Genomic DNA, 20,581 nt, shown 5'->3' with positions numbered 1-20,581 from the left:
GTATTGATATGTGGAACTTTAAGTCCCTACAGGATATGATGAAAACACATTGAAAAGTTAAAATATATTTTAAAAATAGGCATAAAGAATTATATAATTCTTATGTTTACACATAAGTCCAGAAATCTAACCATATACAACCTTGTAGCAGGACAGTCCCGCAGCATTCCTTTTCCTGTCTCCTGCCTTCATTCACCAACCCCTTCTTTTTGAACAAACATCTACCCGAGAGACAGCACAGCAGCACATGGCATGTCATGACAAGCAGCCCATATTCAGAAGACCAGAATGATAGGTACTCCAAACATGAATCTACTATTACAAATTGCCATTTTAAGTGCAGTTTTTTAGTTCACAGGTGTCTGTATATGTAGTTAGTCAGGGTGAGAATCTTTCCAATTAACTGCTAGATTCAAAAATCTTCTGACGATTCTCAGGATTATTGCCTTACCCATCTTCTACATATAACTGTATGGCTTGCCCTTGTCATGTTTCCTAGCTCTTCTCCTTGCTCTCTTTTCATTGTCTAGTCCTCCAGTTCTTGCTTTCCTTTTAGTTGTATTGTACCTATTTGTATTTCTTCTTTTGAGTTCTTATACTAGGGAAACTACATGATATTTACATGTATGTCTGGTTTATTTCACTTATGAGTATATCTTCAAGTGGCAGCCACAAGTTTATCATTCTTTTTTTTTCCTCAAAGTTTTAATGATAAACAGATAGCAATGAGACAGTTTCAAATCAAATTGGAAGTACAGTCTCAACAAATAATACACTGCATATATTCTTCTTAGTGGTTAATTGCTGTACAAGTTTATCATTCTTTATAGCTGAGCAATACTCCATCCTATAAAAATACCACATCCTTTTCATCCATTCCTTAGGTGATTGGCAACTTGGTTGTTTCCATGATTTGGCTATCACAGATTGTGCTTCTATAAACATAGGCACACATATATCAGTATGATATGATGTTTTCAGACCCTCCAGGAAATTTCCCAGTATTGGAATAGCTGGTTTAAATAGGATTTCCAGTCCAACTTTTCTAAAGAGTCTGCACACTGATTTCCATAACGGTTGCACCAGTCTACATTCCCACCAGCAGTGGAGAAGGGTTCCTTTTCCCCACAGCCTCTCCAACATTTGTTGTTGGCTGATTTCTTTATGATAGCCATTCTTTCTGGGGTGAGATGATATCTCAATGTTGTTTCAATTTGTATTTCATGGATGGCTAGTGATATGGAGCATTTTTTTCAGGTACTTATTCGCTTCTTTAATTTCATACTCTGAGAATTGTGTGTTCATCTCAGATGCCCATTTCTGAACTGGGTCTTTAAATTTTGGGGCCCTATAGTGTTTTAGTTCTTTGTAAATTCTGGAGAGCAGACCTTTGTCTGAGTACTTATTTGTCATGATTTTTTTCCAAATTTGTGGGTTGTCTTTTCACTTTGTTCGTAATTTCTTTTGACATGAAAAAACTTCTCAATAAGAACAGGTCCCAGTTGTTAATTCTTTCAAGTGTTTCCTGTGTGATTTGATTTTTGTTTATGAATTCTTTGCCTACCTCTATGTCTGCAAGAGTTCCTCCTACTTTCTCTTCCAGGAGATTTAGTGTTTCCATTTTAATGTTTAGATCTTTAATCCATTTTGACTTTAGCTTAGTGCATGGTGATAGACTATCACAGATTGTGCTGCTATAAACATAGGCACACATATATGGGTCAAGTTTCAGTTTTTGGCATGTGGAGAGCCAGTTTTTCCAGCACCATTTGTTAAAGAGGATATCTTTCTTCCAGTGATTATGGTTGGCCCCTCTGTCAAAGATAAGGTGGCTGAGTGTGTTCGTAGAGGCTTCAGCATCTTCTAATCTATTCCATTGACCACTGATCCTTAGGTCTATTTTGTTGCCAGTACCATGCTAATTTCATCACAATAGCCTTGCAGTCAAGTCAGGAATTGTAATGCCTCCTGCCTTGTCTTTATTGCACATGACTGCCTTTGCTAATCTAGGTCTTTTCTGGTTCCATATAAATTTTAGGAATGATTTCTCTAGCTCTGTGATGTATGTTGGTGGTAGTTTGATAGGAATTGCATTAAACCTGTACAGCAATTTTGGGAGCCTGGACATCTTCATAATGTTGGTTCTTCCTACCCAGGAGCATGCAATATCTTTGCATTTTCTGAAATCCTCTATGATCTCTTTTTTTAAGAGTACTGTAGTTTTCCTTGAAAAGTCTTTGACTTCTTTAGTTAGATTACCAAGGTATTTCATTTTCCTCATGCTGTTGTAAAAGGTATTGTTTCTCTAATTTCCCTCTCAGTGTGTTTGTTATCTGTGTAGAGGAATGATACTGACTTTTGGGTATTGACTTTGCATGCTGCTATGCTACTGAATTTCTGTATTAATCCAGAATTTTTTTATAAAGTATAATATCATGGTTTCAGCCAAACTTTCTTACTCCCTATCATCTACATCCACTATTAATATTTTGTAAAAATTCCTGCAGTGCAGTTCTTAAATATTTCTATATTACTTGCTTAGTTGACATTGTCAAATATCTCATGTTTCACCTTAAGGAGAAATCAGAGACACGTAAATCTCCAGGGAAGAAAAAAAAGTAGTATGATACTAAAGTACTCATATGAATACTTCCTTGCCTTAAAATTTGCTATAAATTTTATAAGGTAATGTTGAAATAAAATAGTTCAATTCTACCTATATACTTTTAGTCACCCAGGTGGTTTTGCTATTAACCCATGACATAAAATATTAATTATTTTCTTAGGGGATTAAAGTATTATCTGTCTTTGTTGATTAAATTCATCAGAAAACATTCTTTCACCCTGTAAGCACAGCACCAAATATCTAGGGGAAATTTTATTTTTCTGCACTTAAAAGTGAATCTATTTGTAGAAAAAATATAATGTGATTTAAATAGTGTTAAATCGTGTAATATTCAAGATAGGAAAAAGAATAGGAAACTTGAAACTGATAAAATGTATTTGTGCTTAACTGATCTTTATAAATTTTTCAATTATGCATAAGTACTATAATACAAATGCATTAGCTTCTTTGATAGCTCATTACAATTTTAGAAAACTCTTATTAGAATTTTCATTAATACACTTAGCTAAAAATCTCAAGTCACAGAAATCTGATCAACTGCATTTGACATATCTAGCATAAATAGAATTAAGTCTCCAGTTGTACCTACTTCCATAGCAACTTTAAAATCATCTGACAGAAAATATAAGTTGAAGTATTGAAAATTTACTGTGTCCATACCATTCTATGTGCTCTACACAAAAAAGCACATTTAACCTGACAACAGTTTATACACTGTCCAAAATAAGAAGATAGTTTGCACAGAAGTGACATACTTAATCATATAATTTAATTTGAATTTGATCTGGCCTAAAAAAACCCCCAGTATTACCTTTTCCTGCACTGCTCTCATGTCTTTCAGTGGTTGCTTACAGGTAGCAAGAGCACTATTTGGAGATACAAAATTAGTTAGTGTGTCGGTATTAAATTATGTAGTCACCATTGTATTCTAGTTATTGATGATGCTATGTCCCAATTCTAATGTAAACATCTGACCAAATTCTATGGTAAAATGTTGTTATTTCAAATGTTAAACTGATTCAGAATTACGCCAATCTGCTACAATGGCTGTGATCATTATACTTTACAGCAGTTCATAGAGACAGAGTAATAAGCTAAGAATTATTGCTCATAAATCATGATACTTAGTATTCGTATCGAGCAAAAAGATAATCAAAATCACATTTTTCCATTAATCAACAGAAAATATCAACATAATTTGACTTGATATCAAACTTTGTTGCCAGTCTTATACTGAGTTCAACTCTTATATTCAATTGTCTGCTTATCAACCCTCAGGTCCAGAACTGAAATCTCTATTTTTCCCCTTCTTTTTAAAAATCTTTTATTTAATTTAAGGAGAAAAAAAAAGATAAAATAACAATGAAACAGTTTCAAAACAGGTTATTTCAATATGCAATAACTAATACATTGCATATTGTTCTCTTCATAGTAGCTATTCAGAGGACGAGATGTAAGCATATTTTGTCTAAACAATATTAGCACAAATCTTTCTTCTCATTTAACTAAGAGAAAGTAGCTGCATATCTATCCTATCTTGTATATACATTTTGTTTTTTACTACAAAACAGTTCTTTATTTATATTCCTCTTTTTTTTTTTCTTTCAGAAATGGGTGTTCCACTGCAGTTATAGAAGCTGTATTTGGAGAAGACTTTAAAGGGCCTTTTCATACTTGAAGCCAGTCTGAAGACTGTAGGTACTTGAATTCAGCAAAATAACCCAATATAATCCAATAGTCCATAATAGTAGTGGGCTGTCAGTGGAACTGGCAATTGTTAGAAATTGTTGACTTGAGTCTTTTACAGCTCAGTATATTAATATGGCATTACTTTTTATATCTCGTGGTTATACTTTTCTACTGGATGGTTAAGATCAAGTTAAAGCAAGACTTATATAACTAAAAATGTAACTTTTGTATATAACACGGTCAGTCAAATACCCTCAGGATTTACCCTGAAACCATGTACAGCACCTTGAAGATCTTTGTCAGTGTCAGCCATCTGGATGGGTCACAGCCACTGCTTGACCAAGTTGCTCTCTATAAAAGCCTGGGAGAATATTTTCTCTCTAGGTGACTCTCCCCAGGCACTCTATACATCGTCAATCACTTTCTTTTGTGGTCACATAATCTCTTTGATCAGAAAATTTGGGACACCACTGAGCTACAGTATATCACAGCACAGGTTCTCTTATATCCTGAATCCTCACTGACTTTGAAGGGCAAGGTCCAAAATATTAGCTATCCTTGTAGCCTCTATATCTCTAATCTTTGGTCTGCAAACTTCAGTTGTTACACATCCAGAGGAGAAACAATATTATTACCCTGTAACAGTGACAGTTGAGCTTAATATCACTATCTGTCTGAATATCAAACACCTTAGGCATAACAGGGAACAGCTATTTTGCAACAACATGGATATTCTAAAATTTAAATTCCTATAGAATGTGAAAAAAATTACATATTTTTAGCGGAGGACCCAATACTATTATGGCCTACTGGACTCTTAGAATATTTTGCTGAGTTTACACACCTATAATATTCAAATAACGGAACTTAACAAAAAAAGGGGATACAGATGAATGCCCATTTTGTATCTGTGTATTCAAAGTGGTTAGGATAGATATATAGTTACATTCTCTTAATGAATAGAGGGATTTGTTCTAATGGTGTTTGTAAATAGGATATCATGCCTGCATCTTGTACAACAATTAATCACTAGGAAGAATGTATGCAATGTGTTAATTATTGAAACTGTCCTACCAATTTGATTTGAAACTGTCTCATTGCTATTTGTTTCTCAATAAAATTATGGAAAAAACCCCAAAATAGTTAGGATAGATACACAGTTCCATTCTCTTAATTCAATGAATACAGAAGTTTGTTCTAATAGTGTTTGAGACAGGATATCAGGTCTGCATCTTGTACAATAACCACTAAGACAACAATATGCAATGTATTAATTATTAAAAATGTACTAGTAATAGGTTGTGAAACTTTCATTGCTATTTGCTTCTCAATAAAAATATTTTAAAAATTAAAAAAATTACGTATTTTTACACGGAAATTTAGATATCAAACCATATACAACATTGCAGCTAGACAATCCTATGACATTTTTTCTTTATTCTTGTTTTTTGTTATTATTTTTTACACTTGATCTTAGTCAAAAGGCCGAGAAGCGATTGTTATTATTTTTTAACAAACATCTTACTTTAAAGAAAGTATAGCAATAATTGATATGACATTAGAAGCAGTACACATTTAGAAGACCAAAATGACAGGAATTTCAAGCATGGGTTTAGTACTACACATTTCTATCCTCAGTGTAGTTGCTTAGTTCACAGATGTCAGCATATAGAGATAGTCAGGGTGAGAATTCTACCCACTAACTGCTATTTTCAATAATCTGATGGAGATTCTTAGGACCACTGCCTTAACCATCTTGTTTATATAAATGTATGGTTTTGCCCCTGCCATATTTCCTAACTTTTCTTTCTCTCTCTGTTGTTTAATCCTTAAGTTCTTGCTTTCCATTTAACTGGTATACCTTTCAATTTTTGTTTTTGAGTTCTTACACTAGGGAGACAAAACGATATTTATACATGTGGGTCTATTTCACTTATGAGTGTATCTTCAAGTGGCATCCACTTATATATGAAGGCTTCGAGTTTATTTTTCTTCATAACTGAGTAATTCTCCACTGTATAAAAATACCACTTCTTTTTCATCCATTCCTCAGATAATGGGCATTTGGGTTATTTCCAAGATTTGGCTACTACAAATTGTGGTGCTATAAACACAGGCACACATATATCACTATGATATGAGTTTTTCAGTCCTTTTTGGGAAAATTCCCAGAAGAGGGATAGCTGGATTGAATGACATTTCCAGTCCTAGTTTTTTAAGGAGTCTCCACACTGATTTCCACAATAATTGCCACCAGTTCATCCACATTCCTACCAGCAGTGGAGGAGGGTTCCTTTTCCCCCACAGCCTCCCCAACATTTGTTGTTGGTTGATTTCTTTAGAATAGCCATTTTTTTCTGGGATGAGATGGTATCTCACTGTTGTTTTAATTTGCATTTCACGAATGGCTAGTGACGTGGAACATTTTCTTCATGTATTTATTAGCTTCTTGTATTTCTTCCTTTGAGAAGTGTGTGTTCATCTCAGATGCTCATTTCTGGATTGGGTCTTTAAATTTGGGGGCCTTAATATTTTTAGTTCTTTATGTTCTAGATGGAAGACCTTTATCTGAGCACTTATTAAGATTTTTTTTCCAACTTTGTGGGTTGTCTTTTCTCTGTTGGTAATTTATTTTGATGTGCAAAAACTTCTCAATAAGAAGAGGTCCCAGTTGTTAATTCCTTCAAGTATTACCTGTGCAATCTGACTTTTGTTCATGAACTCTTTGCCTACCTCTATGTCTTCAAGATTTCCACCAACTTTCTCTTCCAGAAGAGTTAGTTTCTGTTTTAATGTTTAGATCTTTAATTCATTTTGACTTTAGCTTAGTGCATGGTGATAGACCTGGGTCAAGATTCAGTTTTTGGCATGTAGAGAGCCACTTTTCCAGCACCATTTGTTAAAGATGCTATCTTTCTTCCAGTAAGCATGTTTGGCCCCTTTGTCAAAGATAAGATGGCAGAGTGTGTTTGTAGTTGCATCTGCATCTTCTAATCTATTTGACTGATCCTTAGGTCTATTTTTCTTTTGCCTATACCATGCTGATTTTATCTCAGTAGCTTTGTAGTATAATTTCAAGTCAGCAAATATAATGCCTACTGCCTTGCCTTTGTTGTCCAGGAATGTCTTTGCTATTCTAGGTTTTTTCTGGCTCCAAATAAATTGTAGGAATGATTTCTCTAGGTCTGTGAGGTATGTTTGTGGGATTTTGATAGGGATTGCATTAAATCTGTATGAAAATTTTGGGAGTATAGCCATCTTCACAATGTTGGTTGCTCCTATCAAGGATCAGGGAATATTTTCAATTTTCTGAAATCTTCTGCAATCTCTTTTTTCAGAGTACTGTAATTTTCTTTGAATAGATCTTTTACTTCTTTAGTTAGATTAATTCCTAACTATTTCATTTTCCACAGTGCTATTACAAAAGTTATTGTTTCTCTAATTTCTCTGTCACTGTGTTTGTTATCTGTGTGGAGGAATTCTACTGACTTTTTGGTACTGACTTTGTATCCTGCTCTGTTACTGAATGTGTCTCTTAATTCTAGTAGCTCCATGGTGGAGTTTTTTCAGTTTCCCAAGTGGAGTATCATGTCATTTACAAATAATGATAGTTTAACTTTTTCTTTACTTATTCATATTCCTTTTATCTCTTTCTTGTCTAACGGATCTAGTTAAAGTGTCCAGAACTATATTGAATAGAAATGGTGATACAGGACATTCTTGTACCAGATCTGAGAATAAAAGATTTCTGTTTTTCCCCATTTAGCATTATGTTAGACATTGCATTGTCACAGATGGCTTTTATCACATTGAAGTAGAGGCGATATATTCCAATTCTGTGAAGGACTTTGAACATGAATGAGTGTTGGACTCTGTCCAAAGCCTTTTCTGCATTGAGAAGATCATGTGCCTTCTGGATTTGGTTGTACTGATAAAGTGTATTACATTTATAGATCTGCATATGTTGAACCATCCTTGCATCACTGGGATGAATCCTACCTGGTCATGGCGTATAATCTTCTTGATGAGTTGCTGTATTCTATTTGCTAGCATTTTATTGAGGATTTTTTACTATCTTCATGAGGGAGATTGACCTGTAGTTTTTTTAGTTACATGTTTCTCTGGTTTTGGTATCAGTATAATACATGCATCCAGCAGTGATTTTGGGAGAATTGCTTCCTTTTCAATTTCACTGAAGAGTTTGAGGAGCATAGGTATTATATCTTCTGTAAATTTTTGTACAATTCAGCTCTGAATCCATCAGGACCTGGACTTTTCTTTGCTAGTAGGTGTTTTTATTGCATTTTGAATTTCATTGGCTGTTACTGGGTTATTGAGAGTTCTTTTATCTTCTTGGTTCAGTTTTGGTAACTTGTAACTTTCTAGGAATCTGTCCATTTCTTCTGTGTCTTCTATTCTGCGAGAGTAAAGGTTCTCAAAATAGCTAGTGATGATCTTCTGAATTACCACTGGGTCTGTGGTGATTTCACTCTGTTCATTCTTTATTGCTTGAATTTGAGTTTTTTCTTTCCTCTTTTTGATGAAGTTAGCTATGGAATATCAATTTTATTTACTCTTTCAAAAAACCAGCTATTTGATTTGTTGATTCTTTGTATTTTTTTCTTGATCTGAGTTGCATGAACTTCTGCTCCAGTCTTTATAATTTCCTCCTATCTTTGGGCTGTGGGTTTGGTTTGCTCTTCTGTTTCTAGATGTCTGAGGTGCAGCATTAGGGTATTTTTTTGTTCCTGTTCTGTTTTCCTAATGTGTGAGTTCACAGTTAATTTCCCTCAAAGAACTGGTTTCACTGCATCCCCTAAATTCTGGTAAATTGTGCTTGAATTTTCATTGAATTGTAGATACTGTTTAATTTCTTACTTAATTTCATCTGTAACCCATTGGTTGCTGAGGAGGATGTTGCTTAATTACCATGTATTTATGTTTTTTTTCTGTTTTCTTTTGTCGTTTACTTAGAATTTCATTGCATTGTGGTCAAATAATATGCATGGGATAATTTCTGTTTTCTTGCATATACTTAAGCATGACCTATGCCCTAGTATGTAGTCTATTTTAGAAAATGTCCCATGTGCCACTGAAAAAGATGTGTATTCAGATGTGGTTGGGTGGAAAACTCTGTATATGTTCACTAAGTCCATCTGTTCTAAGTTCTGGTTCAGTTCTGCTACTTCTTTACTAATATTCTGTCACTTGACCTATCTTTTTGGGTGAAGTAGTGTTAAGGTCTCCTGTTAAGACTGTGGAATTGTATAATGGATTTTTCATGTTCATTAAGATTTGTCTTATATAGTTGGGTGCTCCCATGTTTGGTGCATACATATTTATGAGTGTTATTTCTTTCTCTTGAATTTTTCCCCTAACCAGCATGTAGTGGCCTTCTTTATTTCATTTGATCATTCTTGAAGTTGAGACTGTCTGCGATCAGAATTGCTACCCCTGCTTTTTCTGAGGTGCTGGGGCATGTAGTATTGTTTTCCATCCTTTGACTTTCAGCCTATGAATTTCTTTGAGTTCAGTGTGTTTCTTGCATAGAGCATATTGTTGGATTTTATTTCCTAATCCACTGTGCAAGTCTATTTCTTTTAATTGGTTGAATTGAGTCCTCTTATATTGATGGTTATAATTGAGATGTACTGACTTATGAATGACATGTTATTTACCTGCTGTTGTTTATCCCTTTTTCTACTGTTTCTTTGCCCTATTTTGTGGGTTCTTTCTATTCTCATTCATGGAGTTGTGGTCATTTTGGTTCCTTTCTAGAATATCTTTTAGTAGTGTGTGTAGGGTTGGCTTTGTCATCACGAAATTTTTAGTTGTTCTTTGTCATGGAAGTATTTAATTTCTTCATCAAACTTGAAAGTTTTGTAGGGTATACACGGAATTTATTTTCTTGGAGGACTTGAAGTATTTGCTCCATGTTCTTCTTGACTTGATGGTTTGTGAAGAGAAATCTTCCATTATTCTGATGAGTTTTCCTTTAAATGTGCTGTTTCTTTTCTCTAGCGGCTTTTAGTATATTGTTCTTGTGCAGCATTTCTGGGATCTTGACTACTACATGTCTCGGTGTGTTTTTAAATGGGTTGATGTCATTTGGAGTTCTATATGCTTCGGTTATGTGAATGTCAGACTGTTTCCTCATATTTGGGAAGTTTTCTGCTATTACTTCTGCCCATATTCTTTTTATAGTTATTTGCATAAGTCATTCTTTCTTACTGATGCCTATTAGTCTGACATTGTTCAACTTTGCATCATCTTGCTGATGTTGAATTATTTTTTCTTCCACCCTAGTTGTTTTTAAGAGATCTTTTCTTACCTTTTCACTAGCTGCAATGGTGTCTTCAAGGTCTGAAACTCTATCTTCCCTTTCAAAAGGTTTTTCCAGCTTGTGATTGAGGTTTTAATTTTCTATACATCTCTTTGAATACGCTTCATGCATTCTGTTTCTTTCTTTCTTTCTTTCTTTTTTTTTTTTTGAGGGAAAAAGAAAAGGCTTTACTGTTGGATCTACACAGATTATAACAACAAGGACCTTGAAACTAACATATTTTTACCATTCTCAATTTTCCACCAGAATGGGAGACTTTCAGAATCAGCAGTACTTACAGAAAAGCAGCCTCCTCCTATTTCCTCAACATCTGTTTCTTTCCTATATTGCTCCTTCAAGGATTCCATCATTTTTCTATTCTCCTTCATCTTTTATCAGTGTCTTCTTTAGAAGTACTGAGTAATTTTTTTTATTATAGCTATCACTTTTTTTACTTCAGAGTTTATTTCTCATTTGATTTTCTCTATACCTTTCTGTAACTGTTTCTTTACTTCAGATGCTATTATTTCAGAGATTTCAAGTGTGTGATTTCCAATTTCTTCTATGCTGGTGTCTCCTGCATTTGTTCTAGGTGGGATCAAGGCCTCCGACTACATTTTGTTCCTTCTCTTTGTCATTTTATATAGTACTGTCTTCTGACCTTTGTTGTAGAGCTTTGGTACAGTTATTATCTTAGCATGTACCAATATTATTACCCAAGAGAGAATGTGTGGTTAAGGCAGTTACAGTTTTGTATTTAGAGAACTATAATTAGCAACACTAATATTGGGTAGGAGGATTTAGCAGTTGAGAAACTTTTGTATCTAATGGTTTTGCCTTTTAGACCCTGAGAACAAACAGCTAAGCAGATATTAGATTGGGAATTTGTACTTAAATTAGTTCCCCTAAATTCTACCGGATCACCTCCCCTTTTGTACCTGCAGTTTTCCAGGCAGCCTAGTTCACCCTGGTTGTCTGTTGCCCCCTCTCTCAATCAAGAGGGACAGAGAGAGAAAGGACACTCTCATAGATCTGGGTTTAGCAAAGTGACACAGCTTATCAGGTCCAGATCTACCAAGTTCACACTCATCCAGGTGGGCCTGGCTTGGGTCTGGCTGCTGTGCTCTGATTCTTCCATCTGCAGCCTGTGGAAGTGGACCTGCTATGCCCCTCTGGCAGGATGTTCTGCTTCTGGATTAGTTGAGTGGGTCTCCCCCCTTGCTCCTCTTCAGAGAGTTCTGCTTCAGGGTTCCACACCAGGCCTATCTAATGGAGGAGGTTCCGGTGAGTGGGGAAGGTCCTCCCTACCCCCACACATGCTTGGACTGAGCACTGGCTGGAGTAGAATCTGGCAGGTGGGAAGGTCTGAAAGACATGCCGGCCTTGGAGGCTGGGTGGAGTAGAATCCAGTGGGCTCAGAAGGTCCCACAAATATGCCGGGCCTAGGTTCAGGTTGGAGTAGAATCCCTATTTTTCCCCTTCTATTCTCCTGAACATTTTATTCATACTGTAATCTTTCTCATCTTGGTCCATATCAAATCTATTTTTTCTTGAAGACTGGTTCACAGCAGGTATGAGATTAATACCTAAACATTTTAATTACTTTTAAAGAAAATGAGGATAAAATGGTTTTAAGTCAGGTGTGGTAGTGCATGTCTCTAATACCAGCACTCAGGAGGCTGAGACAGAATTGCTGTGAATTTGAGGCCTGCCTATGCTACATAGTGAGCTCAAGGCCAGCCTGAACTATAGCAAAATAATGTTGCAACAGCCCGCATCAAACAAAAACAATTGTAAAACATCACTGCATACTGATAAATCTGATTGTAACACACTGATGAAGAGTTCATAAAAATATGGATAAAAAAGAATGAGAATGTATTACAGCTTTGAAGATAACTTAAGGATACATAATTTGACAACATACAGCAGAGATATAACAAACATTATACTAATTGATTCCTTAATATAAGAAGCAGATTCAATGTTTTTCTTAGTAAGAAAAAACAAAATGAGATTATTATACTAAAAAATAAGTAGACATTTATCAATTTTGTATTTGTCAACAGATTAATTATAAAAATGTTTGTGATATATTAATCACTTAACAGCTGACTCCAAACATCACTTGAGCAGCACATTTATGTACTGAATATGCCACACGTCACTTAGGCAAGTGTCATTTCAACCATTTAAATGATACTCTCATACATCTGTTTATTCATTTTATATCAACTAGTTTTTGCATACTTTTGATTTAGAGCATTCTATTTGTCTTTGATGATTGTAGTGAAATGTAATACTTTCTAGTTATTTTCTATTTATTTATTTATTTATTTATTTATTTGGTACAGAGTCTCACTATGCAAATCAGACTTGTAGTGATCCTCCTGTTTTCAGCCTCCCCAGCACTGGGATTACAAGCATGTACCACCATGCCCAGTCTTGTTGGCCAGCTCAGCATGCCTGGGGGTGGAACCAGTGCGGCAAGTGATGTTGGGGATTGAACCCCAGTTCCTGTACTTGCCTAAGCATTTGTCTAGTCTGCTGTTATCTCATCAACCCTTCTAGTTATCTTAATAACTTGTGTTTATTTGTGAACAATAACAAATAACATTTTTGTGCTATAGTCTATAAACACTCTTATTGTAACTACATTAGATATAATTTTTATACTTCTCCAGTGATATTCTTTGACAATGCAAAACAAACACATTTAGAACACTGAGACTGAACAGGAAGGAAGAGCACAAAGAGCTGCAAAAGAAAAAACTGAAGAACGGAAAAATATTAGCATATCAGAGAGGAAAAGGCTGTGTTACAAAACGGGAAGACAAAAGAGCAATCTCCTTACTATCAACTACTCCTAATATAGAAAGGACAGAACTTGAAAGAAGAAATGAAACTAAGAAAATTCCCATGATGGTCACTGTTTGTAATAACTGTGTGGGCACTGTTGACTAACATGGAACAAGCTATCCTATAGTCAAAAAACAAGGAAAAATATTATTATAAAATATTTATACACCTTCTGGACCAAACAAATGAAGCCTGCTATTTTATTCAAAACAAGGAGGTTCAAAAAGTCATTTACAATTTGGATTAGGTCTAACAGACCAAGTAATTAAAAAATATGGGATAGTGAAACAACAACCAGGAATTCTACCATCAATGTCTTTACCATTACATTTAGTGTAGACATGGTGTAGAAACTAGTCTACCACACAAAAAAAGGGAAAGGCCAACATGACAGTGTAAATTGTACTGTTCAAAGAAACACAATAATGCCAAAACGATTTGGAAAGGACTAGATACTACTGTCCATATTGTAATGTTGGTTATGTATTGAATGTCTTAAGATATATGGTACTTGGAAAGATGATTAAACAAATTTGATAAAATTATTGTTTTTATATTTTGTTACACTATCTTACCAAAATTAACAAAAAAGTGCATTTTTGGTTATCGTTGGTAAGAAAGTTACATGATATGAAATAATGTAAGTAATAGGATTAAAATCATATAATTAAGAGAAAAATGTGCATAGTAGAAAAAAATTTAAAGATAAAACATTAAGCTATTAGTACATTTTATTATGACGGTCAGAGTATGATTTTTAGTAGCTTTTTGAAGATTATGTTAATATTACGTGGCACTTATGTAACGCCTCAAAATTTACAACAGAAATCAACTATAATTTGACAAAGTTGTAAAAAAGAGATAACGAGAAGATATAATGATATCCTCAGTATACCTACCTACTACAGCACTAGTTTCCCATTGTTGTAGTGTGCACTATTTTACTTCACTCCTTCCATCAAAATGAAATAAGAGCTAGACCCATAAAGAACACTCTTCCTTACATATATTTGTGACCGGAAGAATGTTATGAATGAGGAAAGAGGTGAAGGAACAGGAAGAGTGTCAGGCACCATTTTGCTCCTGCTCAGTCCCATGTGCATCATGTAAGCAGCACCACCCCACTATGTGTCACATCAGCTGAATTGTGACAGGAAGAGGTCGAGAGAATCACCACAGCAGGACACAGAAAAGGTGAGCAAGTGCCTCTTACTTACCTTCCCATTGCTGACAATACTTGTTTCTCCAGGACGTAATTTGAGTACATCTTGACAGAACAACTGGTGTGTTCGGAAAATATTTACTCCAACAGTGTTATATTTTTTCTCAAAAGCATTCTTATCCATCCCCTAAAATACAACGTAAAAATAACAATTAATAAAAGGACAATCAATATACAGATAATGTTGACAAAACTTTTTTTTCTTTTTAACAAAACCTTTTAACCTACTCTCATACCAAGATTTTCCACACTTAACTCTCTTGAATGTTTTCTCTCAGCCATATTTACTTGGCAAAGTCCAACCTCAGTGAAACACCAGGCCGCATATTCTGCAACCAGATCTAAACAATGAAATACAGCTTGAGAAATACATGCAACCAATGGTTATTTCACTATGATCATTACCTTCATGTAAGTCCCCAGCAAGAAATAGAAATCCTTCTATATTAATGTAGTTAATTTTAATTCCCTTTCCCACTTTTGAATAGAAAAATACTTGACAATATCTTTTCTCTCCTCAAACCTCCAAGAACATCTTTTTGTTTTTGTTTTTTTTTCCTCAAGAACATCTACATGTACTTTTAATACTTAATGACCAATTTCTGAAAGTGAAAGCAATCAGAAGAGAAATACTTCCTCTTGTTGCCACTACATAAAACTACTTTTCTGTGTCTCCACAGATTCTACCTTTGTGAATAAAATAGAGAAATAATTTCTAATCTTTAAAAAAATTTGTTCTAAAAGGAAAAATCCAAAACAATAACAACAACAAGAAAAACAAAAACAATACAATTTCAAAATAAGATGACAGGAAATTAACAATAGTTGCTACACTACATATTGTTATCTTCAGATTAGTTGCTCAGATTACCAGATATAGTTATACAAGACTGATCAGACACCTAAATGACCTAAATGTTTTTTTTTCTTTTCAAAGTTTTATTGATAAACATATAGCAATGAGAGTTTCAAATCAAATCGAAAGTACAGTTTCAACAAATAATACACTGCATATATTCTTCTTAGTGGTTAATTGCTGTACAAGATGCAGACTTGTGATCCTACTTACAAACACCATTAGAAAAAATCATTCTATTCATTAAGAGAATGCAACTATATATCTATCCCAACCACTTTGAATACACAGATACAAAATGGACATTCATAGTTATACCCCATTTTTTTTTAAGTTCCGTTGTTGAATATTATAGGTGTGTAAACTCAGCAAAATATTCTAAAAGAGAACAGAAGCCCATAATAGCATTGGGTCTTCTGTTTAATTGACAATGTCAGAAATTATTGACGTGAGTCCCCCACAGCTCAACATAACAACATGGCTTTACTTCCTATATTTCATCTTCATACTTTTCTACTGGATGGTTAAGACCAAGGTAAAGCAGAACCTATGCAACAAGAGTTGTAGCTTTTTGGTTTGAGAAGGTCAGTGAAATGCCCTCAGGATTTATCCTGAGATCCTGTACCTCAGATTGTAGAACCTTTGTCAGTGCAGCCATGTGGATGAGTCACGGCCATTGCTTGGCCAATGTGCTCTCGTGAAAGCCTGAGAGAGTGTCTTCTCCTCATGTGACTCTCCTTAGGCACACTCCACGTCATCAATCGATTTCCTCTTTGGCCCCATAACCTTCTTGATCAGAAAATCTGGGACACTACCGAGGTACATGACGTTACAGTACAAGTTCTCATATGAATGACCTAAATGTTAACTATTCCTTTTAATAAGCCAATATAAAACAGTATTAAAATTATCTTGGTTATAATATATATATATAAATATAAATATAAACATAAATATATATATATATATGAACTTTCCTTCTTCTCCTTTTCCCCATCCCAGCTGCTCATCTCTTTTAAAAAATTATACATAAAACAGTGAACCTGAGTTTCCAAACAGTTACAATAGATGATATAATGTGTATTGTTGTCTTACTAGCAGTTATTCAGAGTACAAGATATAGGCATGGTATCTTATCCATACAATATTAGCACAAAACTTTCTTTTTTAATGAACTAAGAGAAACTAGCTCTGTTAAAACAATAACACTTCTGGGTTGGTTCCCAGCACCTCTTATCTCTTCAAGAACTTTGCTCTCCTGTCTATCATCCTATCATTTTTGATAAATTACTCCCACTAATACAAATGGGACTTTAAGTGCCATTTGAGATGTAGCATTCAAGGACCATTCTAGATACATCCCTATTTCACCTGCATAGGAAAATACCTATAAAAAGCTACCTCTATTAGTTCTACTTCCTTATTTTCCATTTTCTCTTAGATCATTAGATCTTTCTCTTTAGATATCTATCAATAACTCCACTGAAACCATTCTAATCAAAGATCCTAAAGACTATCTTATCAAATAAAATGGCCAAATAGGGGGCTGTATTTCAAGAACTGGTATAGTTGATTATTTTCTCCTTGAAATACCTTTTCTAACTGGCCTGTGTGTGTGTGTGTGTGTGTGTGTGTGTGTGTGTGTGTGTGTACTGGGAATTAAACTCAGAACCTTGAGCTTGCCAAGCAAGTGCTCCACCGCTAAGCTGTATCTCTGGCCTTTGGACACCATACTTTCCTAGTTACATTTGCAACTTCTAGCTATTCCATCTGTCTCCTTCAATGGATAGTCCCTTTTGTGAGTGCCTCTACCTGTTGAACTGTACAAAAACTAGGTTTTTGTCCTCTTGTTCCTCATCCTCATACTCACCTCTTAGGTAATCTCACCCAGTGTTTTAGTGCTAAACACATAAATGTTGATGACTCTCATACCAAATGAGTTTTCAAAAGATGATAGTACAGCTCTCCATTGAGTATATTAATTTAGTCAACTATCAACTCAACATCTCCACTTAAATATCCAACATGTATCTCCAATTTAACAGGTACACAATTTCTTTTTTTTTTTTTAATTTTTTAAATTTATTTTTATGTGTGTGTGTGTGTGTGTGTGTGTGTGTGTGGCCAGCTCTGCCCACCAGGGGGCGGGGCTGGCTGGCATGTGGTGTGGGGGATTGAACCGCGGTGCCTGTGCTTTGCTAAGCTTGTTCTAAGTAGGTGCTTTAGACCACTGAGCCATCTCACCAGCCCCCACAATTTCTTTTGATGCTCTACTTGTCAAATCTTCTCTCCATCTAGACTTCACCTCAGCGAATGATACCATCATTAATTCTAGCTATTCAAGTCAAAAATTCTAGATTATCTTTGTAAATCCTACATCAACTTATGTCATCACCTCTAACACTACTTACTCCAAAACACCATTGTTTCTTGCCTATATTAGTACAATAATATTCTAATTGTTTATCCTATGTCCATTTTCTTCTACCTACAATCAACTCTTTGACGGTGTCAAGAGTGATTTACAGCTTTTTCACTTCCTTAAGATTTGATGCCTTCTCACTATATGCCAGTATGTAAAATACCTGGGGCTATCTGCCTGACCTCCTCTCTTACTAGTCAGCACATCATCATTCCACTCTGGTCATGACACGATGATGTGCCTATATCGCAGATCTGGGAAGATTGTCTATGTTAGGCCTTCAGACCTGCTGTGTTCCTAAACCTGGTAATATTCTCCTCCCAGACTTTTACATGGCTTGACCTCTCCTTTCATGCTGAACTCCTGAAATATAAACTCATTGGAGATGCCATCTTATACCATTTCATCTAAGACCACACACTCCAAATTATATATCTTCTAATGTCTCTTTGTATTTTCCAGTACCATGTATTATGTCTTTCTCATCTCAGGATAAACTCCATAAGCAGGGATTCTATCTGCCTTATTTACCAGGATAGCTCTATTGTATGAGAGATGATTGGTAAGTAGTTTTTGAAGGGATGAAATGAGTCTTTCTTCCAGAAAATTATCTTCTAACTTTACAATGTTCCCCATAATGAAACTCTCTAGTGAAATACTTGAGGATTATTTACCTAATGCTTTAATCCCCAATTCTTCACTTGGTTATATATTCTAAAACTAGATTATCATCAACTTTAAGGATCATAAAGTGGTTAGAGAAATAAATGTCTACATGTGAAACAATATCACTTAATGTTTATCTTTTTCCATTCTAGAAGAGTGATTACTATTTTCAACTGATTATACTTATTGATATTTCTCAGCAAAATGTTATCTACTAGTAATCTGTATTTTTGAAATATACAACATATACTTATTATCGCAAACAAGTAAACACTGACCTCAGTAAGGGATGTTTTAATTTTATTTCCAGAGTGAATGGCTGCAGCAGTTTCTTCCTTGGACAGTTTCCTGAGAAAGCTCCACAAAACGCTGTTTTTCTGTGTAAGAAAAGCTGCCAAAATTCCTCTAGAAATAGCTGTGTTTTCTTCATTTATTTTTGATGTGGGATTATAAATAAGCCCCAACCGACTATGAACACTTTTTTTCTGCAAAACATATTTATAGGTTAAAAAAACCAGTATCTTATTTATATTTTTACACTTGCACATATTTTTTTCTCAAGCTTGTTCATTTTACAATATACCACTGTCAATGCCATGATAATTGTACTAAATGTAGCATAAAGCAAAAATAACTTAAAATCATTTAGAAAGTCTACCTATTTTACTTCTTTGCATATAGATTCTTTGGGAATGCAACATTTTAACTTACCTCTTCTTAAATGTGAAGTCTCACATACACAAAAGTACACAAAACAAGAATTAAGAGGGGTTATATATACACATACCAACTCCCCGAGATGGAAATAATCATGTATCATAAATATGTACTGATAAAAATTTTTAAAATGAAGAAAATACACAAAACACACATAGAGCTCAGTGAATTAAACTACATCAAACTACCAACTAGGCCAAGAAATAAAGCACTGCCAACAATTCAAAGCATTCTCACATCCCCTTCAGTTACTGTTCAGTCCCACTAAGGAAAACTATTGTCCTGTCATTTATGGTAATAGTATTCTTTCCTTTACAGTTTACCCCCTAATTTTGTATCACTAAACATTTAATCTATTTCAAATTTCATGTGAACGGAATCATTCAGTGTGTAATATTTTAGACTCTTTTGTTGATATTTCCCAGTAAAATGCACATGACATGAGTGAGATTCGGCAGCACTGTTTTCCACAACTACAGTCGGTTTTCGTTATTGTACAGCATCCCACAGTATGGATACACCTTCATCTATTCTAATGTTCCTGGACATGTGAGATTTTTCCAGTCTTGAGCATTAAAAATAGGATATTCGTACCTTTAATTTTAGAGCAACCTGAAAAGTTTTCAAAATAGTTGTACTAGTAATGCTCTACTGGGAATGCATAAAGGTTCCACTACTTCACAGACTACAGACATTTTTTATCGTCAGACTTTTTAACATAAGTCATTCTAAAGCCTAGGTAAGTATAGCTCACTAGGGTTTTAATTTGCTTTTTCTTCATCACTAGTGATACTAAACATATCCTCTAATATTGGTTTCTTTTCTGATTTGCAAAGTCTATTGCCAGTTTTTATTGGTTTTCTCTGGTTTTTAGTCCACAAACCTAGGTAGTTAACCCTCCAGAATAGAAGCTTATTGTTATTACCCTACAACCTAAGCTGTTGAACTTAACCTCACTATCTGTCTGAGCATCAAACATCTTAGGCATAACATGGAACAGGTATTTTTCATCACGTATTGATGTTATATTTTAAGTCCCTACAGAATATGAAGAAAAAAATTGAAAAAAAAATATATCCAATTATATATTGTTACACAGAAGTTTAGAAATCTAACCACATACAGCATTTCCAGGACAGTCCCACAACTCCCCTTTTCCTGTCTCCTGCCTTCATTCACCACCCCCTTCCTTCCCCCCCCCC

The 20,581-nt window shown here is 34.7% G+C and overlaps 1 protein-coding gene across 1 annotated transcript in view; it reads right to left on the bottom strand.

Annotated features, from left to right (window-relative positions):
• The window catches only part of Uggt2 (UDP-glucose glycoprotein glucosyltransferase 2), a gene marked incomplete at both ends in the record, with an annotated part of 229,519 nt that overhangs the window by 57,139 nt on the left and 151,799 nt on the right, over positions 1–20,581 (bottom strand). Inside the window, 2 exons of the mRNA XM_023715197.1 lie at positions 14,714–14,845; positions 18,941–19,147. Of these exons, the coding sequence (XP_023570965.1) occupies positions 14,714–14,845; positions 18,941–19,147 (339 nt within the window). The remainder of the gene's footprint in view (positions 1–14,713; positions 14,846–18,940; positions 19,148–20,581) is intronic.

Source organism: Octodon degus, unplaced genomic scaffold, assembly GCF_000260255.1.
Source record: "Octodon degus isolate 3935 unplaced genomic scaffold, OctDeg1.0 scaffold00039, whole genome shotgun sequence".
In the NCBI taxonomy this organism is placed as follows: domain Eukaryota; kingdom Metazoa; phylum Chordata; class Mammalia; order Rodentia; family Octodontidae; genus Octodon; species Octodon degus.
This window is presented reverse-complemented; position numbering and strand designations above follow the sequence as displayed.